This window comes from Leucoraja erinacea, chromosome 18 (assembly GCF_028641065.1).
Source record: "Leucoraja erinacea ecotype New England chromosome 18, Leri_hhj_1, whole genome shotgun sequence".
Classification (NCBI taxonomy): domain Eukaryota; kingdom Metazoa; phylum Chordata; class Chondrichthyes; order Rajiformes; family Rajidae; genus Leucoraja; species Leucoraja erinaceus.
In genome coordinates, this window is record NC_073394.1 from 9540681 (window position 1) to 9566626 (window position 25946).

The following is a 25946-nucleotide window of genomic DNA, read 5'->3' on the forward strand; positions in this document are numbered from 1 at the left end:
TAGTGAGGGACAGATAAGATGAAATTGGTGCTTGCACAAGCACCTTTCTGGTAAGGGCATCATCCAAAGGTAGGGCTGTTTTCCCATGATAGGTGTATCAAAAGCAAATTAACATAGGTTTAAGGGAAGAGGTAAGAGTTTGAAAGGGGATCTGAGGGGTAAGTGTTCTACTCAGAGAGTGGTTGATGCCGCATCTACACTAGTCCCAGCTGCCTGCACATGGCCCATATCCCTCTAAACCTTTCCTGTCCACATACCTGTCTAAATGTATTTTATATGTTGCTTATAGTATCTGCCTCAATTACCTCCTTTGGCAGCTCATTCTATATACCCACCACCCTCTGTGTGGAAAAAGTTGCCCTTCAGATTCCTATTAAATCTTTCCCATATCAGCTTAAACCTATGTTCTCTGGTTGTTGATTCCCATACGCTGGGTAAAAATCTCTCTGCATTTACTCTATCTATTCCCTTCATGATCTTATGCACCTCTGATAGGTCACCCCTCATCATGCGCTCCAAGGAATAAAGTCCTAGTCTGCCCAACTCCCTATAGCTCAGGCCCTCAAGTCCTGGAAACATAATCGTGAATCTTGTCTGTACTCTTTTCCAGTAACAATATCTTTCCTATAGCAGATACCAACCTATCTACATGAGATGTCACTTTCAAGGAATTATGTACCTGCACTCCTCGATCCTTCTGCTCTACAACAGAGCTCTGAGCACTGTGAATGTCCTGCCCTAGTTTAACTTCCCATTAAACTCCATTAACCATTCATCAGCCCACTTGTGCAACTGATCAAGATCCTGCTGTAATTTTTGATAGTTATCTTAGCTATCTACTGTCTCACCCCCTTTAGTGTAATCTGCAACTTGCTATATATTGCTGCAAAAATCCAAAAATAAAAGCCTAATAATTTTTATTTATCCATTACCTTTCTTTCCAGACATAGTCCAAATGTAAAGCTATCTGCATGCCTGAGGAGAGGCACTGGCTGGATATCATATTCAGTAGGAATCAGGCCACAAAAATATTCAGCCAACCCAAACGTGGTAAGGGCATAAATGTGGCTACGCAGAAGTGTGTTATGTAGGTTGCGGGTGATAAACATATGTGGATGGGATAGTAGAATTTCTACAATGGAAGTCCAGTGGTTCATATTTCTTAGAGGCCTCATTGTTTCGTTTGTTTTGATTGTACTCCTCCCTCATTCCACCACTTGTCAAACTGATTGACATGGCTTTCACTCATTGCTGAGAAAGCTGTAAGAGTAGGTAGATCTGACGCACAATCCAGGGGAATAGAAGCTTCTCTACAGAAGATTAGTTGACCATCTGAGAAAAGGCAACATTTATTTTACTAACTTTTTGGCCAATGGCCCAAGGATGAGAGGGGCTTGGTATCTCAATTTGTAGTAAACTGAGCTATGACATTCTGCCAAGTAGTTTGCCTGTTTCTAGTTAGTTCTTTACTGCTGAGATCCTTTTATGTCCATGTGGAAATAAAAGTTCATTTAAAACAAAACACTGAAATATCCCAAGATTTATACATCCATACTACACAATCCTTTTTCTGAAGACAGAATTATAGAAATAGTGTAGAAAAGAACTGCAGTTGCTGGTATATACTGAAGATAGACACATAGTGCTGGATAAATCAGCAGGTCAGGCAGCATCTCTGGAGCAAAAGGATGATTGACATCTAGACCCCGACTTCCTCCAGCACTTTGTGTCCATCTTCTATTATAGAAATTATGATTGTTTTAATATTTGAGACCACATATTGCATTCAGTGGAAAATGTATTGGTTACTTATATTACTAGTTAATCATATTTTACTTTGTGGAAATTTATTTTAGGATGAACTGATGAGCGGAGGGGGACTGAGTAAGATGGCCAAAAATCACAGCCATATGTGGTAGCGTCTTTTCTAAAATCAATATAAAGTGCAAACAGGAAGTGGTCAAGATTAGTCTTTTAATTATATATAGAAGGCAAGGCAACTTTAATTAGGCAAGGCAACTTTAATTAGGCAACTTGAATTAGGCAAGGCAACAACTTTAATTGGGCAAGGCAACTTTAATTGGGCAAGGCAACTTTAATTAGGCAAGGCAACTTTAATTAGGCAAGGCAACTTTAATTAGGCAAGGCAACTTTAATTAGGAAAGGCAACTTTAATTAGGAAAGGCAACTTTAATTAGGCAAGGCAACATTAATTAGGCAAGGCAACATTAATTAGGCAAGGCAACATTAATTAGGAAAGGCAACTTTAATTAGGAAAGGCAACTTTAATTAGCCAAGGCAAATTTAATTAGCCAAGGCAACTTTAATTAGGCAACATAGCCTTAGCATTTCCAAACCAAAGGCAACACAGCTTTAGCATTTCCAAACCAAAGGCAACACCGCTTTAGCATTTCCAAACCAAAGGCAACACAGCTTTAGCATTTCCAAACTATATTTTCAAACCACATTAAGGGCACTGACAGGTCAGTAAAACCACTCACAGTTTAGTAGACATGTGTTCAGTGTTATTCACAGCTCAGACTGAGAGATATGACCCTCTCGCTTCCCCCATCTTGCAGAGACTGACTGAGGCACTCAACACTTCCGGGTTTTATAGTCCCTCCGGAAGGGGCATGGCCTTCAGGAGAGACAGAATCTCAAATTTTTTTTAAACACTAATAACTTTTTCATCAATGGAAAAAATCCTCTTGTCCTGCGCAGCGCAGGAGGACTCTGAGTAAGATGGTCAAAAGTGGCAGTGTATTTTCTAAAATCAATATACTGAACAACAGGAAGTGATCAAGATCAGACTTTTAGTAATATCGATTTATGTTTTGTGCATTGTGTCTGAATCTATGTGCCTGTGGTGCTGCTACAAGCAAGGTTTTTGTTGTATCTATATCTCACCATACTTGTGCATATGTCAACATACTCAGCTTGACTTGATTACACTTGAAATTCTTAAAAAAAGGGAACTGAAAATATGGCCAACAACATAACCAAGCAGAGCAATTGTCAATTCAAATCACGTAGCAGTGATTCTATCTGATTAAGCTTTCACCAAAATGAATGAAAGCTTCCCTCTGTTTTTATTTAATTTAGCCCAAAGATATAATATGTGTTGACTTCAATTTCTGGGTTATATTTGCTCAACTGTTGCCCATACATTCACAGAAGGGACTGTGAGTTTGCAGCAATGCCTGGAACCAAAGATCCTTGGTCACTTCTGCATTCCTCAAGGCTATGTTTTTCAACTTGAAATGTTTTATTCATACATTGTATACTAGATGCAGTTTTGGAGATTGTACAAACATGATAGGTTGTTTACAAGGGGCAAGTTTACAGCAGAGCTCTGGAAAAGATTTAAGTACTTCTATTCAGGATGTAGCCAACATTACACTATTTATAGCCTATATTTAAGAGAGTACTTAGCTATTGTATAGTTTGAACCATATTATTATGTATAAATAGACAAGTAGATGATAATGTTGCGTGCCAAATGTATTCTGTTTGATGGTACAAATTTCAAAGGGTGCTTAATGTGATGGCTGATGTCCAATTATGACCCATAATGTCTTTTATTATTGCAAACATGAATTGCGCAAGAATAGGCTGTTGTATTCAAAAATGAGATGATTTATGTTTAGCCAGATGGCTTCCTGTGGATTGTGCTTACAACTGCAAAGAATGCAAAAAATAAGCCTCTTGCCCATTTCTTAACTTCAAATTAGCATCCACACCTCCAGATTCCAAGGCCACAGGTTTTAAAATTCCTTCCTCAAACTCCAGTTAATTTCTTTGTCCCATAGTTATATAGTCATACAGCAAGGAAACAGGTCCTTTGACCCAATTTGTCCATGCTGATTAGGTTTTATAACAGTGCTAGTTCTATTTGCCTGCATTTGGTCCATATCGTTCTAAACGTTTCCTATGCATGTACACATCTAATTGCCTTATAAATGTCTGCCTTCTAGACAGATTCCTCTGGCAGATTGTTCCATATACCCACAAACCTCTTTGTGAAGAAATTGCCCCTAAAGTTTTTTTTTAAATCTTTCCCCACTCACCTTAAACCTGATTCTAGACTGCTCTACCTGGGAAAAAATTGTGACTTGATTTTGTATCCCTCTGTAAGGTCACACTCTGCTCTGCTCCAGGGGAAAAAGCCCTAGCCTATCTACCTCATTGTAACTCAAGCCCTCAAGTCCTGGTACCATCCTGGTAAATCTTTTCAGCACCCTTTCCATCTTGACATCATCCTTCCAATGGCAGAGCAACCAGAATTGCACGCTGTACTCCAATTGTGATTTAACCACCATCTTGAACTGGAAACATGTCACTGACAGCGCCCTCCATAATGTTTGGGACAAAGACCCATCATTTATTTATTTGCCTCTGTACTCCACAATTTGAGATTTGTAATAGAAAAAAAATCACATGTGGTTAAAGTGCACTTTGTCAGATTTTAAAAAAAGGCCATTTACATTTTGGTTTCACCATGTAGAAATTACAGCAGTGTTTATATATAGCCCCCCCCCCCCCTTTTCGGGGAACCATTATGTTTGGGACATAGCAATGCCGTAAATGAAAGTAGTCATGTTTAGTATTTTGTTGCATATCCTTTGCATGCAATGACTGTTGAAGTCTGCTATTCATGGACATCACTAGTAGCTGGGTGTCTTCTCTGGTGATGCTCTGCCATGCCTGTATTGCAGCCATCTTTAGTTATGCTTGTTTTGGGGGCTAGTTCCAATTTAGTTTTCTCTTCTGCACATAAAAGGCATGCTCAATTGGGTTCAGATCGGGTGATGGACTTGGCAACTCAAGAATTGATCATATTTTAGCTTTAAAAAACTCCTTTGTTGCTTTAGCAGTATGTTTGGGATCATTGTCTTGCTGTAGAATGAACCGCCAGCCAATGGGTTTTGAGGCATTTGTTTGAAATTGAGCAGATAGGATGTGTCTATGCACTTCAGAATTCATTATGCTACTACCATCAGCAGTTGTATCATCAATGAAGATAAGTGAGCCAGTACCTTCAGCAGCCATACATGCCCAGGCTATAACACCCCCACCACCGTGTTTAACAGATGTTGTGGTATGCTTTGGATCTTGGGCAGTTCCTTCGCTCCTCCATACTTTGCTCTTGCCATCACTCTGATATAAGTTAATCTTCGTCTCATCTGCCCACAAGACCTTTTTCTAGAACTGTGGTTGCTCTTTTAAGTACTTCTTGGCAAACTGTAACCTGGCCATCCTATTTTTGCCTCTAACCAGTGGTTTGTATCTTGCAATGTAACCTCTGTATTTCTGTTCATGAAGTCTTCTGCGGACAGTGGTCATTGACAAATCAACACCTGAGTCCTGAAGAGTGTTTCTGAACTGCTGGACAGGTGTTTGGGGATTTTTCTTTATTATAGAGAGAATTCTTCTGTCATCAGCTGTGGAGGTCTTCCTTGGCCTGCCAGTCCCTTTGCGATTAGTAAACTCACCAGTGCTCTCTTTCTTCTTAAAGATGTTCCAAACAGTTGATTTTGGTAAGGTTTAGCTGATGTCTCTAACATCTGGTTTCTCAGTCTCATAATGGCTTCTTTGATTTTCATTGGCACAACTTTAGACCTCGTGTGATGGAAAGACAGGAGGAAAGACTAGGTGCTGAGAGCTCTCTTATACCTACATTAAGGAGGCAATTAAACACACCTGAGCAATTACAAAGACCTGTGAAGCCATGTGTCTCGAACATTATGCTGCCCTGAAATGGGGAGACTATGTATAAATACAACTGTAATTTTTACATGGTGAAACCAAAATGTATAAAAATGGCCTTTAATAAAATCAGACAATGTGCAATTTAACCACATGTGATTTTTTTTTTCCATTACATATCTCAAATTATGGAGTACAGAGGCAAATAAATAAATGATGGGTCTTTGTCCCTAACATTATGGAGGGCACTGTACCTTCACCACCTCGCGGTCCAAACCTAGGAACTTCCTATTCATCAGCATTGCAATTGTACCTTTACTAGAAAGACTGGTAGTAGTTCAAGAAGAAATCTCACCATCACTTTTCCACTTTCTACACTCTTTCTAGTGACACCTATGTCCCAATAAATAAATAACTTTCTACTAAAGCAAAGGTAATTCAGAACAAATAAAGAGACACAAATGATTGGGGCCCAAATGTTTTAATATAAAATAACTGATAATTTGGTTACCTGCTTCTTATATTATAAGATCAGCATTCTTCAAATTTCAACAGGTTTGAACGTACAAAGCGACAACTATTGTGAGCAATAGCTATGTGAAGACAAACTGGACTTTTAATATTTTCTCAAAGATAAATTATTTTCTAGTTTAAGCGAAATTAATGTTGACTGCAGAAAAAGGAATACAAATAATGAACTGTGGAAGATAAGATTGTCTAATACATATCGTAGCTCTGCCTATACTGTTAATTGAGATGGGAATTATGTTGAAATATTCTCCTTGTTTTTAGTGCAGTGTCGGTACACTGGAAAGGCACTTTTTATACTCTTTTGTAGCTCATTAGCAACTTCTATAATGAGCTTTTTTATTTTTCTGTGATAGAAAGATAATGCAACAGACAAGTGACAGATTGTTTGCCATTAATTATTTCCATGTTTCAAACCTATTACAAAGCAATTAGAAATCTGACAGCAGATTCACTCTGCATTACTGATAATCTAAAGTGATGAGAAGTGAGAGGTGATGAATATAAATTATTTCTTTTATAATTTTCATAAATTATTACCTTGTCTTTCATGCTGCCAAAACTAAGAGTATATATAAAAACATTGCTGTGCATAGATTGTGTTTTGAGGCATTGTTATCGGATAATAACAGTCCAGAGGGGCCTAAATTGTTTTGACATACAAAACTATTCTCGGCTTACGATTGTCACAATTAAGATATCTCCAGCTATGTTCTTGCACTGAATGATTCACAGAACCTTAAATTCATTTCAACTACTCTAAACTTTTGAATTTCCATATCTCTGTACGTGTTTTAAAAAAAATCTGCACTGTAAACTAGAATGTAGAATGTAAACAGAATGTTCATTCTTAAAGAGCCTCACAATCACCCATGAATTTCCCAAGAAGGATTATTGGTAGTGATTGGTAGTGATGATAGTGATGAGGGCACAGACCGGTTGCAGCAGTTTTACCCTCACCCTAATTCATCAGTGATGGGAACAAGATCAAGGACTAGTCTGATGCACAGGACTAAAATTTTCATTGGGCATTGATAGTCGAAGCTTAGGACTGTCTCCAAAAATATTTACAGTTTAGTTTAGAGATATAGTGCGAAAACAGGCCCTTCAGCCCACCGAGTCTTCCCCGACCAGCGATCCCTGCACACTAAGATTATCCTACACACAATAGGGACAATTAATAATTACACCAAGCCAATTAACTTACAAACCTGAACGTATTTGGAGTATGAGAGGAAATCGGAGATCCTGGAGGAAATCACACAGGTCTCGGGGAGAACGTACAAATTCCATACAGACAAGCACCCATAGTCAGGATTGAACCCGGGTCCCTGGCGCTGTAAGGCAGCATCACTACCACTGCGCCACTGCTGCCCTTAGTTATGCAGAATAATTTCTGAAAAATAAGCTGATAGAAATAGTTTCTAGTGGTGGAAGGTTCAGAAATCAGATAATGAAGGTGATGAGCAAATAGCCCCCCAAAATACAGAGCAACTTTGTAAAAACAGTGAATGAGCAGAATCTGGGTGGCATTACCAGGGGTATTACCGGAGGCAGATTGAATTGTTGTATCTGAAAGGAAACTGGAAAAGTATTTGACGTGAAAATAATTGCAGGGTTATGTGGGAAGCACAGGGGAATGGCACAGCTGGGTTGCTATTGCGTAGATCTGGCGCAGAGTCCATGCACTAAATGGCCTCATCCGTTGCTATCATCTATTTTCTGATTGTGCAGTTTTACTTGTGTCGTCTGGAAGTGTTTAGTAGATTCAAAATTAGGCAAATTACTAGGTTGTGCAATAAAATAACAGATTTATTGGGCCAAAACATCGGTATAGTAGCTTCAACAAGATTCCATCGTGACACATACCTTTTCCTGCTCTCCATTTTCAGAATTTTGAAAGAAACATTACTTCATTATTATTTGACAATCATTTCCAAAATTTAACAAACCATCAGATTGTTATGAAAATCCACCTGGTTCAGTAATGCTCTATTGGGGAGGATATCTGTCATCCGTACCTGCTAGCCCAACTGGTGACTCCAGGCTCATCCCATTTGATTGATTGGAGACACAAGACACTGCAGATGCTTGAATCTTGTGCAATAAAACAAAGTATTGGAGGAACTCCTCAACTCATGCAGCATCAATGGAAATGGTCCCGATCTGAAATGTCATTCCATTTCGCTCCACAAATGCTGGCAAAACCACTGAGTTCTAACACTTTATTCATTGCCTATGTGGTTCACTCTTAATTGCCTAGTCAGCCACTCAATTCAAGGGCAATTGCACATGAGTAATATAAGCCTAGTCATGTGCAACTCCTGAAAAAGAAATATAATGTATAAAAGGTATTTAAAAAATAATAATTGGCTAGTTTTAATTGAGGCTAAAGGTAACTGGCACTTGTACACTGGGTTCTGGCAGATATGCTGTAATTTAACTTTCTTATCTCACTGAAAAACTTGCATTCATCTATAAGTTTGCAAGTTTCCATTAGGAAGAATCACCCCTTTAAAACAATGTTAAAAACTGTTTTATAATTAACAATTGATGAATAGGTTATAAATTACTGCTGCTAACTTCCATGGTTATTCTATATTTTCTGTACAGTGATGCGCTAATGTTCAGGCAAACATGGGCACTTTATACATGGGCGAATAGTCTTTGATGTGGTTAAAATATCAGGAACTGGAGTTTTTCAGGGACGTAAGCCCCTGGAGAGTAGAAGATGAAAAACTGAATAGGTGAATTAATTCTAGGGTTGAAAGTTCAGTAAAGGAGAAATAGTTATAATAGCAACTCAGATGAGGCTGGACTGGAGATTGGCATTGATGCAGCTAATCAAAATGATAGAGTGGATGTGGAGTTGAAAACTTACCTTCAGGTTAAGTTTAAGGTTAAGTAGGATGCAAAATAGTTTGGTTCAGCTTGATACATTAATCATGCGGAGGGATAAAATGGGACAGAAGAAGGGTCTCGACCCAAAACATCACCTATTCCTTTTGTCCAGAGATGCTGCCTGATCTGCAGAGGTACTCCAGCATTTTGTGTCCATCGTCATAGTAAACCAGCATCTGCGGTTCCTTCCTACACAGAGGGATAAAATTGATGTTTAAGGAACAACATTAGTGATTACAAAAAAATAGTTTAACTCTTTCCTGTATTTAATATTAGAACATTGAAGTCCATCTTGCACTGAATGGAACAGATTGACCTATTCATAAATTCTAAACGACCATAAATTATCAATGAAATTACTCCCAGAGAAGGTCAATGCGAACAATCTACTCCTGCTTATCAAGACCTTCTCCTGCTACTCTGTTATTCATATTTTACACAAACCACGCAAACATCTAACCAGAGAGCACATTAATCGTACATCAGTTGTGAAAAATTGGAAATAATCCAATGTTGTCACAGCACATCAAAGTAAGATAATATTAAATCATTGCTGACTATTGAAAATTCTATGTGCGTGTTTGTTGTCGATATTCAAGATATTAGAGGATTTTTCAGACTGGTAAAGAGTTGCCTTAATGACTATGGGGCACATTAAATGCAATGAACAGATTTTTGCAGATCTTTATCCATTATCTGCTAATATATTTGTACATCTTTTATTTTGGTCTTTCTATGTGGTCGTTTGTCTCCCTGCAGCTGGGCCCTGCTTGGTTAATAAGTTAATAAGTGATAGCAGAATTAGGCCATTTAGCCCATCAAGTCTACTCCGCCATTCAATCTATCTTTCCCTCTTAACCCCATTCTCCTGCCTTCTCCCCATAACCTCAGACACTCGGACTAATAAAGAATCTACAGTATCTATTTCTACCTTAAAAATATCCATTGACAGCCTCCACAGCCTTTTGTGGCAATGAATTCCACAGATTCACCACCATCTGACTATAAATTCTTCCTAAAGGAAGGTCCTTTAATTTTGAGGCTATGACCTCTGGACCTAGACTCTCCCACTAATGGAAACATCCTCTCCACATACACTTTATCCAGGCCTTTTGTTCTATCATTAGTCACAAACCATTGATTCATCTTGTGGTATTGGTTTGTTAACTTGCCTTCTAGATTATGTTCAACACACTCCTTGCATTCTATGTTGTGAAATGATCAAGTCGTTTCTGCATCTTCATCTATCCGTTTTCATAATGTGAACTGCACTTTCTCTGTAGCTATTGCACCATATTCTGCATTCTGTTTATTTTCTCTTTCGCACTACCCGATGTACTCATGTAGAGTATGAATTGCCAGAACAGCATTCAAAAGAAAGTTTTTCTTGCTGTATCGGTACATGTGACAATAAATCAATACCAATAGCAATTTTCTTAGCCATCACCTTAAAAAGTTCAATCAGATTTCTAAAACATGATCTCCCCCTCACAAAACCATGCTGACTCCTTCTAGTTAATCCCTGCCTTCCCAAGCTAACCGAAATCCTGCCCCTCGGAATCATCCTTGACAATATCCCACCCACTGATGGATGACTCGCTAGTCTGTATTTTCAAGATTATCTTGTTTTTTTCATTCACAGAACATGGACAAGCACAGAAACAGGCCCAAAGGCTAACAGTTTTTGCATCCATCCTGATGCCAACCCAAACTAGGGTCTTATCTTGAGGACCAATTTCCATGTTTACCTTGAAGTCTTTGTTCCCAAAGGGTTCTGCCCACAGACACTTCAATCACTTGCCTGTCCTCATTCCTGAAGCTAAGTACAGACCCTTTCTATGTAGGACTATTTACTGCTTCAGATAACACCCTTGAATGCATTTTATGAATCCCTCTCCATCTCAGATCCTTGCAATATGGTAATCTCAGGCAATATTGAGAAAGTTAAAATCCCCTACTACTGTTATTACCCTATTGCTTTTACATCCAATTTGTTTACATAATTTCTATTCTACTAATTCCTGCTGACTTTTGTGAGGCTTATGTATAACCCCATCAAATAACCTGCCCTTTCTTATTCCTAAACTCTATTCATACAGCATCATTGGCAAATCCTTCCAAGATATTGTCCCTGATTGCTGCTGTAATGCTCGCTCTGCACAGTAATGCAACCCTCCCCCCACTTTCACACCCCCCACTGCCATGCCTGAAACGTATATACCCCAGAACATTGAGCTGCCAGTCCTGTCCTTACATTGACTACTTTTCTGTGATTGCAATGATAACATTATCCCATGTGCTGAACTACACTCTCAGCTCATCCGTTTTACTTGTGTGGCCCCTTGCATTAAATGAAGATAAGCCAAAGATAGACACAAAATGCTGGAGCAACTCAGTGGGACAGGTAGCATCCCTGGATAGAATGAATGGGTGACGTTTCGGGTCAAGACCTGAGTTACTCCAGCATTTTGTGTCTATCTTTGGTGTAAACCAGCATCTGTAGTTCCTTCCTACACAATGCAGATAAGCCTACTGGCTCTCTCATGCTTCCTTTTTGTGTCTGCTTACTCTTCCCACTGGATTTGCTTACTCTTCCCACACTATTTTCTCTGTATAAATTAACCCCTCCACCTGCTACCATGTTATCTTGGGTCCCAGCCCTCTGCCTTACCAGTTTAAACCCTCTTGAGTACCACTGGCACACCTGCCTGCAAGGATATTGATCCCCTTCCGGTTCAGGTGCAACATATCTTTCTTGTATAGGCTATCCCAGTCACAGAAGAGGTCCCAAATGATCCAAAAACCTGAAAATCCCCCCTTCCTGCACCATCTCTTTGTCCACACACTCATCTGTCCTTTCATCCTATTTCTATGCTTACTAGCATGTGGCACAGGAAGTAAGCCAGAGATTACATCCGAGAGATCTTGCTTTTCAACTTTCTACCTAACTCTCAGAATTCCCTTTGCAGGCTCTCATCTCCTTACCTATGTTGTTCATACCAATATGGGTTACAATCTCTGGCTGTTCACCCATCCCTTTGAGAAGGTTCTTTACCCATTCAGAGGCATCCTTGACCCTGGCATCAGAGAGGCAACATATCATCCTGGAGCCTTGCTCGTAGCCACAGAAACGCCTATTCCTTAACTATCAAGTCCTGCGCTCAATTTACTTTTCCCTTTGCACTACCTGTTGTATGCAAGTATGGCTTGATTGTACTTATGTAATGCATGATCTACATCGTGCAAAACTAAATATTTCACTTATCTTGGTACATGTGACAATAATAATAATAACCAATACCAATATGAATAGAATGAAAAATATGCCAATCTAAATCACCAAATTCTAGAGCATGCCAAATTATTGGAGTTTTACTATAATTTCTGATGATTTTATATATCTCCATATCTTTTCTTTTCCTCTTCTGTTTTTGAAGCTAACTAAAGTGTTAGGATAAAACTGACATTCAGCCTACCATACTCCATATAAATGACTCGCTCTACATGGGGTGGCCCTAGACATAAATACAAGCTAATTTATGGTAAAGGCCATCAGTTCAATGCTGAATCCTAGCTTCATTGGAGTTTCTATGAAAGGTTTGGCAGTATCTTTACATTTTCCACACCATAATTTGCATCTTTTCAATAACCCATGGCAGCGTGGGATTGAAACATGACTTGGCTGACCACAATAACTCAGTTTCATACAGAGAAATGCTTTTTATCAATTATGTTTCAGAAGAGTGATTATTTCAATCAATAAGAATTAAATCTGAACACCAGTAAAAAATAATGGTCATTTATTGGTGATCTGTGCTCACTATTTTGAGATAGAATCTCAATGTGGAAGACCCAACCTTGAATCATTTTACTATGAAACTGGATCTTCATTTTTAACTGCTTGACTCTGTCAACAACATAGAACATTGTGTTAATTTACTCGTGTTGGCATTTTAATCTTTTTTTTTAATTTGATGCTTCTTTGCGTAAACATATAACTTATTTTATTTATTGATAAGTTTGTTAATGATATTTCAGTTTGTCTTTTTTAGTCGTATGACTTATTACTTTGTGCTCTGTAAGATGCTTCAAATGGAACTTAAAAATTGTGCTTCTGATTTCATAATTTCTGTTTGTTAAAATGATAAATGACTCTCTGTCAGGTCCAAATATCTTAATTTTATTATTCTTTTATAATTTAAATTGATCCCAAAAGTAAATATCTTGTAACAATTCATACAAAATTATGTGAAAACCATTATTATGAATAGTTTGACAGATGGATTAAAAAAATATTTGATTAAAACCCTTATGCATGTGAACAAGGATGGTACTAAATAAATGATTGTTGTTGTCTTCATTACCTGGCTATCACATAGCACTCTCCCAATTATTACACCAATGATTTAATGTTACAGAAAACGTATTTATGTAACACATTAATCATCTGCATTGCCAGTCCATAATCACTCTTCATATGATGTAGATGAGAATGGAACTCCTTGTTTTGTTATTTTTACTGAATGTTGAATTAAGACAAATAAAAGCTCTCTCTCTCTCTCTCTCTCTCTCTCTCTCTCTCGGGACACGGGCGCGGACATCAGGAGGGGCCCTAACTCACCGCACCATTACATGGAGAGAGGGAGAGACGCACAGCATGGGGGGGGGGGGGGGGGGGGGGGGGGGGAGGGGAAGGAGGGAGGGGGGGAGAGAGGATGATGAGGGAAGGAGGGGGAGCGAGAGGGATTAGGGAGGGAGAAAGGATGAGGGAGGGCGAGAGAGAAATGGATGATGGGGAGAGAGAGAGGGATGAGGGAGGTAGGGGAGAGAGAGAGGGATGAGGGAGAAGAGGGGGGGGGGCGAGGGGATGAGGGAGGAAGAAAGTGATGAGGGAGGGTGAGAGGGATGAGGGGAGAGAGGGATGAGGGAGGTAGTGGGAGAGATGGATGAGGGGGAAGAGGGATGAGGGAAGGGGGGAGAGGGATGATGAGAGGATTGGGGAGGAAGAGAGGGAGGGCGGGGGAAAGACGGAGGGAGTGGGGTACAGGGGTAGTGGAGTGCAGGGGGGTAGGGAGGGGTAGAAGAAGAGTGATGAGCAAGGTGGGATAGAGGGAGGGAGGGGGAGCAAGGGATGAGGGAGGGAGGGGGGAGAGAGAGGGATGAAGCAGGGGAGAGGGGAGGGAGAGAGGGATGTTGGAGGGAGAGTGGGAGGAAAGAGGGAGGGAGTAGGGTACAGAGGTAGTGGAGTGCAGGGGGGTAGGGAGGGGGGTAGCAGGATTCTGGGGTAATGGGCAAGGTGGGATAGAGGGGGGAGTAGAGGGAGAGGGGAACAGGGAGGGGTGGATTTGATGGGAGGGGGATAGGTGTGAGTGGTGGAATATTGGGTTGGGGGAACGGGTGAGTGGTGAAATATGGCATTGGGGAACGGATTATGTTGGGGTACCAGGCCTCCCGTGTGACAGGGACCCAACGGGTCCCACAGTCTAATAGAGCATAAATACTGACAAGGTCCTGTTGGCCTAATGGTCTGTTTCCATAGTTTAAATGCAATGTAACCAGTAAAATCAATGTTTTTCCCAAAAAACTAATGAAATTGTTGAATGCAATACCCTATAATAGGCTGTCAAATGTCAGAATATGACCCATTGTCTACCTACATTTGTATCTTCGATTATTGTGAATATCTGAATAAGAGTTTAGAAACTAGGCTACTGGATTTCCATTTTTACAGAAAAAAAACAAGATGCAATTTCTTCTGTGTACTTGACATGGGAGTTGAATTATTCAGACATCAACAACTTAATTTATATGGTGCTTTAAACATTCCTTTGTGCTTCACCGCAGTGATATCTATTAAAATCAGACAGATGGTAATGGAAATTAGTCTGAGTTCATAAGTATAGACAGGACACTGGTTTAGGGAATAACAACCTTTGTGTTTTTTGGTGGATTACTTTATTTTTGTGGAGAGTCAATTCTGGAATGAGATTCCAAGGTGCTGATTACAATCACCAAATCTCTTCCACTAAAATTGAGCGTATTATTTGGTTTTGATCAATCATCAGATTGTTCATTGGTTTGACTTCTGTACTTCACTTTAAATATAAAGCAAGTGCATCTTAATGATGTAGTGAGATAACATTGGCTGCAGAGCAGAGTCACAACATCTTTCAACAAAAATGGGTTATGTAGACCATCATGCACTGGAACTTACTTTGCGAAAGATGTATGCAAAACTACTAATTAAATGACTGCTAATTGCTAATTAGCAGCTTAAAGGAATAGAATTGTGTTAATTCTAATTAGGGAGGCATGGAGAGTTAAAAATACCCACAGAGTGTTTTAGCACCTGTGTATAAGGGACAATAACATCACTTGCTTGACTTCTCAGTGCAACATGCAATGTAATTCTGTTTTTCTAAAAAAATATATAATTGATTGAACAGTTTTTCCTTTGAACACAGAGAACTTCAAATGCCTGATTTTCCTCAGGCAGATTGGATTCAGGCAACAGTCTATAATTTCCGTAACGAGAGAAGACTAAGATGCAGTCTAAACTTTAGTAATGATAACATCTCTGTTATTTCTGTTAATACAATGGCCACTACACCTACTGCTGATTACCTACTACACCTGTAATGAGTATTTTGCTAGTTCCTCTATATCACTAACAGGCTGATATGCAAGGAATGGAGGGATATGGATCACATGCAAGCAGAGGAGATTAGTTTAACTGTGTTCGGCTTGGACTTTGTGGGCCAGAGGTCCTGTTCCTGAGTTGTACTGTTCTATGTTCCATAACTGTAATTGTTCAGATGTATTTGACCTAAATGCAAATGGTTCTGTAAATGCAAACTTTAATACCAATTTACAAATAGCCTATAACTTGCATTATTTGAGGCAAGACACATAAAATGTGCATTAATCTGTTATCAAATGCTTTGTGGGGTCAAGTTCATTTTTTATCTGCTTTGATTTGACATTATAAAACTAAATGGTTTGGCACCTAACAACAATAAGAATGCTAAAAAGAAGAGATGTAAACTGAAACATTTCGGTGAGGAATTAAAAAAATATAAAGCTTATCTGTTTACATTGTTTCTTAGTTGTTTGAGTATGTCTTTCCAATGTGCTCAGCTGTGTGTCAGATTGATGATATCAGAGCAGAAGGGGAAATGATGAGTAAAGGCTTCTTACAGATGTTTAATGTTAAACTGAAAGGTTTGGATTCCTTCAGTACTGCCAGTTTTCTTCCAATAAATCGTGAAGTTTACAAACCCTTCTTAAAAGCAAATTATAATACTTTCTTTTACATGCATGTCATAGGCATGTGTGGATATTTTTGCGCATTGTTTTCTTCCTCTGTATTTAGCTATTAATGTACAGTAATTTTAAAATAGTTATAGGAAAATGTCAAAATTGTGATTAATCTAAAACGCCAGTGAAAATAAACTCGAATGATCTATGGAGTAAATTATTTCTCACAAAAGTAACTGAATATAATGATTAATTATGATGTTTGCAGTCTATGAATGAGATTGCAAAGCACACAATCAATTGTGTATAAAACAGCAGGATCTTGAATGAGGCAAATTGTCCTTATTCATTCCGAAACTGTTCTGCATCTGCGTAACAGATAATGAAGATACTCTCAAGTGTTGGACAGCACAATTAGACTACTGCTGATGAATTGTTATAATTTAAATATAGCACAGAAACTAATTATTGCGTTATCTGGCATAGAATTGGAACATTTGTGTCTGTTTTCATGCGCATGTCGTGCAAAAATTATTTAACGTAATAGATTGTAATAGATTTATAGAGTCATAAGGAGTGGAAACAGGCCATTCAGCCCAATCTGCTTCGCCAACCAACTAGCCCCATCTTCATTAGTCCCATCTGCCTGGGTTTGACCCATATCCTTCTTGGTTCTTGGTTTCTTGGTCCTCCAAAATATTCCAAATGGAATTTAAACTGGAGGTGGTGGAGGGAGGACTTAAGCCAGAAAGGTTTATTGGGAAGAAAGAGCTACCTTAAATTTAGTTGCATCTGGTTGGGTAACTATAGTAGGGTGGAGATTATTCCATGCATTAATTGTGCGGGGTACTTCAAAATCTGCCCTATCCATTTCCTGTCCAAATGTATTTTAAAATTTGTGTTAGTGCCTGCCTCGATTAATTCCTCTGACAGCTTGTTCCATACATCTACCATCCTTTGTGTAAAAAACTTGCCCCTTAGGTTCCAATTAAATCTTTTCCACCTCACCTTAAACCTATGTCGTGTGGTTCTTGATTCATCTATTCTGGGTAAAATAATCTGTGCATTTACTCTATCTAATACCCTCATGATCTGATACATCTCTACCCTCCTGCGCTCCACGGAATAAAGTCCTGGACTGCTCAACCTCTCCCTATAGTTCAGGCCCTCTAATCCTGGCAACATCCTCATAAATCTTCTATGTACTCTGTCCAACTTACAAACACCTTTCAAAACTGAACACAATACTGCAAATATGGCCCCACCAATGTCTTGTACACCTATAACATAACCTCCCAGCTTCGATTATCTATACTCTGATTGATGAAAGCCAATGTGCCAAAAGCCTTCTTGACCACCATATCTACATGTGACACCACTTTCAAGGAATTATGTACCTGCACTCCTAGATACCACTGCTCTACAGCACTCCCTGAAGCCTTGCCATTCACTGTGACAGTCCTGCCTTGGTTTGAGTTCCCAACATCCAACACCTCACACTATGTTCTATATGAAACTCCATTAACCATTCCTCAGCCCACCTGCCCAATTGATCAAAATCCTGCAGCAATGTTTGATAACCTTCTTCACTCTCAATTATGCCACCCAATGCCATCTGCAAACTTGCTAATTAAGCCTTGTACATTCTCATTCAAATAATTGATTTATGCCTGCTGGTTCCACAACCGTGATGAACCAAAGTACTGAAAAGAGATTGACAACCAAGTCTTCATGTCAGCAAGACAAAAAGATTTGGTATTCACCTTTCACTTGCCAGGCTTTGTTACATCCCCCACCTCTCTCCCAGCTTTCACCCCCCATTACATTCAATCTGAAGAAGTCACAACCTGAAATGTGTCTATCCATGTTCTCTCGAGATGTTGTCAGACTGCCTGTGTTACTCCAGCATTTTGAGTCTTCTTTTGTAAACCATCTGCAGTTTGTTGTGTATATAAAATAGTTAGTTATTGACCCAAGGAAGCTAGAGGATAATTACAACCATGTCCTAATGAACAGAGCTTCATTTTCATAGACATCATATTATGGCTGAGGATAAGGGGGAAATCCTTTAAAACCGAGATGAGGAGAACGTTTTTCACACAGAGAGTGGTGAATCTCTGGAACTCTCTGCCACAGAGGGTAGTTGAGGCCAGTTCATTGGCTATATTTAAGAGGGAGTTAGATGTGGCCCTTGTAGCCAAGGGGATCAGAGGGTATGGAGAGAAGGCAGGTACGGGATACTGAGTTGGATGATCAGCCATGATCATATTGAATGGCGGTGCAGGCTCGAAGGGCCGAATGGCCTACTCCTGCACCTAATTTCTATGTTTCTATGTGGAAACACTTCTGTTGACAGCAATGTTTTAGGGCCAGCAACCAAGGTTCATTTCTGACCTCTGTTGAAGATGATGGGATAGAATAGGTGGTGGTGGCCAGTCCATCAGTCTTCAGGATCATTCATAGTATGGGGACCCAGGGCAGTGAGTGGCTGTTGGGCTGGAGGTGAAAACATTCTAGACATGGCTCTAGAAAATAATGAAATCCCATGAGGACACACAAAATTCTGCTGCTGCTTGACAGTAAATACAGCAATGGTTATGCCACCTCCAGCTAGAGGTCGGTGTCTCTAAATAATGGACTACCCTTTCAAGACTGCAAAGGAAGAAATTTCATCACAAAAATGTGTGGATGATCAGTTGCAGAATATATTCAAAATAGAAAGGGCAGGCATTGTCTTCTTGAAATATGTAGGAGCCTTTCATCGAGAAACATTCCCATAATGTTTCTGACTCAAAGTTAAATGTTACCAACTGAGCTTGGGCTAACACAATAATGCCATTACAATCCATTGGTATGACAAAGTTTAAGTATATGATTTTAAAATCTCATTTGTTATCAATTCATCTTAAAATTGGAATTCAAGCAGAATTACATGCATTATAAGTGCCATTAATTTAAAACAAATTAGCACATGGAATTGGAATTTATGTATCGCAGACACTGCACAATTTTCCATGTAGCTTTTTTCACCTCAGCTAAGAGATATTTCCCCCAGCTCTCAAAATGTTGAAACAAGGGACTACAGATGCTGGTCTACAAACGAAAGACACAAAATGCTGGGTTAGGCAGCATCCCTGGAGAAGATGGATAGGTGATGCTTTGGGTTCCGATCCAAAACATTACCTACCCATGTTTTCCAAGGATGCTGCCTGACCTGTTGAGTTACTTCAGCATTTTATGTATTTCCTTGCCCCTGACCTATCACTTTGTCTCGGGTGCAGAGAATTAAAAATAAGCACCTCTGCATTCGGACTTGGACAAAACATTTGAGTTTATCTCCATAAAAGTTTCATTATTTTTCAGATACTTGATATTTTGGATACTTATTGAGAAACTACTTGATCAGTTATTTCTTCTATGACCAAGAATGGAGCAGACGTGATGAACTAAGTAGCCTATATTTCTTACATTTTTCAAAAAAATTGCAGTTGTGGAAATTTGAAATGCTAAAAATAAATAGTTAAGCTTGTTGTGTTAAAACCATGTTTCAGATGCTTCAAATTTGCAATAGCTTTCTAACCTTTTCTATTTACGCTTAAATGACTGCCAATTTTCATATCATTTGACTAAAGCTTAGAATTAAATATTGAAATTAAGACTTGTTAAATCATCTGTTAAACAATCCCAAAATATACACATGAACATGAATGGAAGTGCCAAGAAGGGTTTGCATTTAGAGCCTCATTGTTCCTGTGTTTGTTGGTGCAATGTCTTTGGAGTATGTCAACTTTTATTTTTCCCTTCTAGATACAAGATGGGTAAAACTCAGAGGCCAAAGAGTACAAGTACATCCAGCAGCAAGACATCTGGGACCACAGCCAGTGGCAGTGTGCCATACACAGATTCTCTGAGATCACAGTGCAGCAGTCTAGAGGATGCTTTAGTGCAAGAATACATTAAAGAGATCAATAGAGGTTCCCCATCTACATCACAGCGATTGCCGAGGTAATCAGATATGAATAAATTATGAGTACATTTAAAAGCATGTGTTATATGTCTAGAATTTTAGTTTCTGAAGTTATTACAAGAATAATAAATGCAAGGGTTGACACCTTGTATGTTTTTGTAGCCTTTTTAATTTCTCCCATTAAAAACTGCAAAAAAGCTGTAGAGGGGATAGGGCAGAGCAAAACAGATCTGCTTATTTCCATTCAAAATTAACTGCAATGCAATGTGCATCCAGGACTGGAAGAGCCTGAACCTTCTTCAGTCTGAAGAAGGGTCCTGATCAGAAAATGTGTCTGGCCATTTGCTCCACAGATGCTACCTGACCTGTTGAATTCCTCCAGCACTTTGTGTTTTGCTCAAGATTCCAGCATCTGCAGTTCCTTGTGTCTCTAGTGAGAACCTGGTGCGCATACTTGGCTATGGATCAACTGACAAAGGAGCAACTGTTAATAACAATGCTGTGTGAACACAAATTAACACTGCTAGGTATCTGCAAAAAGAAAGAGGTTAATATTAATACCTGGAGTGTCAGCGTTGTCAAATTTACAAAACAAATAACTAGAAGTTGAAGAGGACAGAAACATGTATTAACATTACCATGTATAAACATATATTAACAGCCTAGATATTGTGCTCAGGTCACTGGGTTGGAATAAAATCAGATGATACAGTAAAATCTCAGCAGATTGGGCAGCATCTGTGGAGAGGTAAACAATGAAGGTTCCAGCTGATGCCCTTTTATCAGGACATGCTGGAAATACAGAGGGTGAACAAAATGAAAGAGCCAAATGGAACCCTGTCAGGGAGAGGTACAGAACCTCTTCAAGAGAAATGGCAATGATATAAACATTAATCAAAAAGCAAAAAAACTTGGGATGTTGGATGCGTACTGTAGGAAGGAACTGCAAGTGCTGGTTTGCACTGAAGATAGACACAAAATGCTGGAGTAACTCAGCGGGACAGACAGTATCTTTGGAGAGAAGGAATGGGTGACGAGAAGGGTCCCGACCTGAAACTCCACCCATTCCTCTCCAGAGATGCTGCCTGTCCCACTGATTTGCTTCAGCATTTTGTGTTTATTTTAGGATGTTGGATGCTTGAAGTAAAAACAATTTATTGGAAATGCCTAGCAAATCAAGCAGCATTTGTGTTGAGAGAAAAATAGTTTGAACATAAACAGGGCTTGAAATTAACGGTTGCCCGGGTGCCAATGGCCACCTAACGTCCTTCCGGGCAACCTAAAAGTCGTGAAATTTTGCCCGGCTTGGCAAGCATCCAGGCCACCTGCCGTTCAACTCTGAATGGGCCCCCTCTCTATCTCTCTCTCTCTGTCACTCTCCTCCGCCCGCCTTCCATATCCGTGTCTGGGTCGTCAGTTCTCCGCTCTCCGCTGCTCCTCACCCGCCGGCACGGCCGGCCGCCTTGCACATTCGCACTGCCACGGCCAGCACATCCTACCCCTGCACATGCACACAACTATGGCCAGCACATCATCGGCCGCCCTGCACATGCACACTGCCACGGCGACTGGTCGGCACCGGGCACTTTCTTTCTCCCTTTGCATTGTGTGAGATCTGGCAGCCATTGCTGTCCAGTCGCCGCCTCGCTGGTTTAATCTGAAGGTAGACACAAAAAGCTGGAGTAACTCAACAGGTCAGATAGAATCTCGGGACAAAAGGGAAATATTACGTTTTGGCTTGGGTCTGAAATAGGTTGCTGCACACCTTTGGAATGTGGAAGGAAACAAGAGCACCCGGAGAAAACCCATGCGATCAAAAGGAAAAGAAGCAAACTCCATACAGACAGCACCCATATTCAGGATCAATTCCGGGTCTCTGGCACTTTTAGGCAGCAACTTTATGGCCAATGTACTGCCCCATAGTCTTGAACTGAATTAAAACATACAGTAGCTGTAAACGGGGACATAGTGTCACTTAGAGATTTAAGACTGAAAATGGATAGTTTCTTGTTTTTAGTAATGAAAGTTATCAACGTATATTTTTTTGTGTGTTGGAAAACAAAATATAGTGGCACAGCTGGTAGACTTGCTGCCACACACGCCAGAGATCTGTGTTCGATCCTGTCCTCGGGCACTGCCAGTGTTGTATTTGCACATTCTCCCTGCAAGCGTATAGGTTTCCTCCCACATCCCAAAGACGCATTGGATTTGTAGGTTACCTTGTCTCTGTAAAATTGCCCCTAATGTGTAGGGAGTGGGTGAGCAAAGTGGGATAACAGAACTTGTGGTAAATGGGTAGACAAAAATGCTGGAGAAACTCAGCGGGTGAGGTAACATCTATGGAGCGAAGGAAATAGGCGATGTTTCGGTTCGAGACCCTTCTTCACACTGATGTGAGGGGGGGGGGGGGGGGGGGGGGGGGGGATAGAAGGAGAAAGGAAGAAGCGGAGACAGTGGCCTGAGGGAGAGCTGGGAAGGGGAGGAGAAAGCAGGGACTATCTGAAATTGGAGAAGTCATTGTTCATACTGCTGGGGTGTAAACTGCCCATGCAAAATATGAAGTGTTGCTCCTCCAATTTACGATGGGCCTAACTGGCCATGGAGGAGGCTCAGGACAGAAAGGTCGGATTTGGAATGGGAGGGGGAATTGAAGTGCTGAGCCACTGGGAGATCAGGTTGGTTATTGCGAACTGAGTGGAGGTGTTGTGCGAAGCGATCGCCAAGCCTGCGCTTGGTCTCACCGAGGTTGATCATACGCTGAATAATCCAACGACATTTTTGTTTGGAAGTGGAAAGAAATAATAGAAATTGCATTCAGTGCAACGTGTAAAAAGAGTTGAGATACTGTATTATAATTTTGCTGCATGTCATTGTGGTATATGTCATGTCTTGAATGGTGAATATGTTTAGTTTGACTTTATTTGAAGCGGAAATAATATGTGAAGGCTTCTTTGAGCATAATTCCTATTGGTAACTACGCACTTCGTCCGAGTACATTATTGCACACGTCATGCAAGCCGTCTTAAATGACCACCTAAACTGTAATTTGGCAACCTAAAAAGCTGCCAAGATTGTCCGGCTGACAACAGAGAAAATAAGTTAAGTGAGAGCCCTGTAATACCTTCTAATTCAGTCACAAAAACGCTATATTGAACTGACTGAAGCATAATTGAAGTAATTTGAAATCATTTAAGGTACATTTTGTGCTTGATAGGTCATTTTGCAGAAAATCTGCATTCATGCACTATGCATTCATACACCTAGGTCTCTTATCACAGTAACTGTATATTACTCAATCTGATCTTACTCTGGGAGACTTTGGAAGCTGACTCGTGTGCATTGCTGTCTTGCAATCCAACCTAAACTTATGTCAAAAATTTAGCTCCTTTTTTTCCTTACCAATAAATTACTAATTATATTTCCTTGATGGTATGCCATTGATAACTAGTCAGTGATTGTTGCAGTAAAACACAAAGTGCTAGAAAAACTCAGCAGGTCCGACAGCACCTCTGGAGGGAATGGCGACATCTCTGGAGGGAATGGCGACATCTCTGGTGGGAATGCATAGGCAACGTTTTGGGTAGGGACCCTTGCTTAGTCTTCTTCTGTGATTCTTACAACTCAAATAAGAATGGGTTCAGCCTGCATATACATTGTAATCACAAGCAATTTGTCTTGTTGTAGAAGCATAATCATGGAAACTTACAACAGTGCTAAATCTACATTTGATCATAGATGTTCATTCATGTTTCTGGAGATGTTTATTTTTCTATATTGATTCCCTAGCAATTAAATGAAATCCTTTCTATTAGTGTAACATCATATTTAAAGAAAATGCATTATTTGCTTTGAGCGTGAAAGCTCAGACATCAAAATAAGCAATGGTGGATCTGTCTGCCATAGAAAGTAGACACATAAACCTGGTACTTGGGCCAATGCAATGGCAACCTGACTGATTCAATTGGACGTTGATGACTGGCAGATGCCTGTGCAGGCCTCCCAACAGGGTGATGAGCAATGAAATTGGAGTCAGCAGTCAGCCTCTGTGCTGCCAGCAATGCTCTGCATGAACTTAATGCACCCTTCAAGGTTACAGAACAATGCTACAATGCTAACTCAACATTTGATTTTCCTAGCTCGTTGCAGTGGCTTATGCAGTGACTATTACAATCAATACAATTAAATTTTGGTTGCATTTTCAAATATGTTACTTTTATATCTTTGCAAACATTTCTCTACCCCACCCCTTCTTTTGAGGTGCTTGTGACATATCAAATCTTCGCAAATAAGATGCAAATAAGGAAGCAGCTAAGTTATATTCCAATTCCAATCTAAATTCTGAATGTATTTAAATGATCTTCTAGAAATCACTTGACAAAGCTCTTTAATACGGCTAAATTAAAGAGCTAATTTAATCGATGGGTATTTCCTGATTAGGAAATTGACTGAGTGACAGGAGACAGAGTGTGAATACGGGGCAGGTAGTGAAATTAGCAGATGAATAGTGGTGACCTACAATTATTTGTGTTGGAGCCTCGCTATTCACTGTATCATACAAGATTCTACATTGGAACCATGCTATTCACTGTATTTATTAATCATTTGGATGATGGGATAAAAATCCATGCATTCAGTGTTAAAATTGGCAGCTAATTAAGTACTGTAGATGATAGAAATCAGATGATAGTAATAGGATAATGAATTGGAAATTGTAGCAAATGGATTCAGTGCAGGTAAACTTGTGTAATCAACTTGATGGTCAGCAGGAATAGAACAAAATTATCACAGAATCATAGATAAGTTACAACACCAAAGGTGGCTATTCGGTCCTTAGAGATGGAGCTACCCAACCTAATCCCACTCCTGCAGGCTACAGCACTTCAAGTACTCAAGCAAAGAGTTGTTTAAATGTGATGAGCGTTTCTGCCTCTGCCACTGCCAGACAGTGAGTTTCAGAACTCTTCTACTCTCTGCGTGAAAAGGAAATCTCCAAACCCCTCCCCCGTATAATCCTTCTAGCAATTACTTTAAATCTGTCTCCTGCTTTTGACCCCTCTGCTAAGTGAAATTGGCCCTTCCTATTTACTCCAGGTCCTCATAATTGTACACACATCAAGTCTTTCAGGCTATACACATCAAGTCTCTCTATTCTAATGAAAACACCTTTAACTAATCCTCCAATTTTTCCTCTTGGTTACAATTAACTAGTATCCTCTGCATCCATGTCAATATGATCACATCTTTTCTGTAATATAGTGAGAAATCATAGAAACATAAAAAACATAGAAAATAGGTGCAGGATTAGGCTATTCGGCCCTTCGAGCCTGCACTGCCATTCAATATGATCATGGCTAATCATATGCAGTACTCAAATTATGCCTACTTCCTAAATTATAAAATGCCCCAAACAGTAGAAATCCAAAGAGAGATCTGGCTTTTTGCTATGTAGATCATTAAAGTGCATTATACAGGTAGCCAAAATAATAAAACAAGGTCATTGTAATGAAAAGCATGATCTTGGTATCTAGAAACCTACAGCACACAGGAATAAAGGTTACTATCGCTGAACTAAATGTATGGTAATGGC

At 39.7% G+C, this 25946-nt stretch overlaps 1 protein-coding gene across 2 annotated transcripts in view; it reads left to right on the forward strand.

The window, feature by feature from the left end:
* LOC129705626 (doublecortin domain-containing protein 1-like) overlaps positions 1 to 25946 on the forward strand; it is a 296861-nt gene that overhangs the window by 3737 nt on the left and 267178 nt on the right. Inside the window, exons 2-4 of one of the 2 annotated variants that reach the window (XM_055649265.1) lie at positions 945 to 1050; positions 19756 to 19842; positions 20200 to 20397. In XM_055649265.1, the coding sequence (XP_055505240.1) occupies positions 20207 to 20397 (191 nt within the window). In that variant the 5' untranslated portion in view covers positions 945 to 1050; positions 19756 to 19842; positions 20200 to 20206. The remainder of the gene's footprint in view (positions 1 to 944; positions 1051 to 19755; positions 19843 to 20199; positions 20398 to 25946) is intronic. The other variant, XM_055649266.1, reaches the window with a different exon arrangement.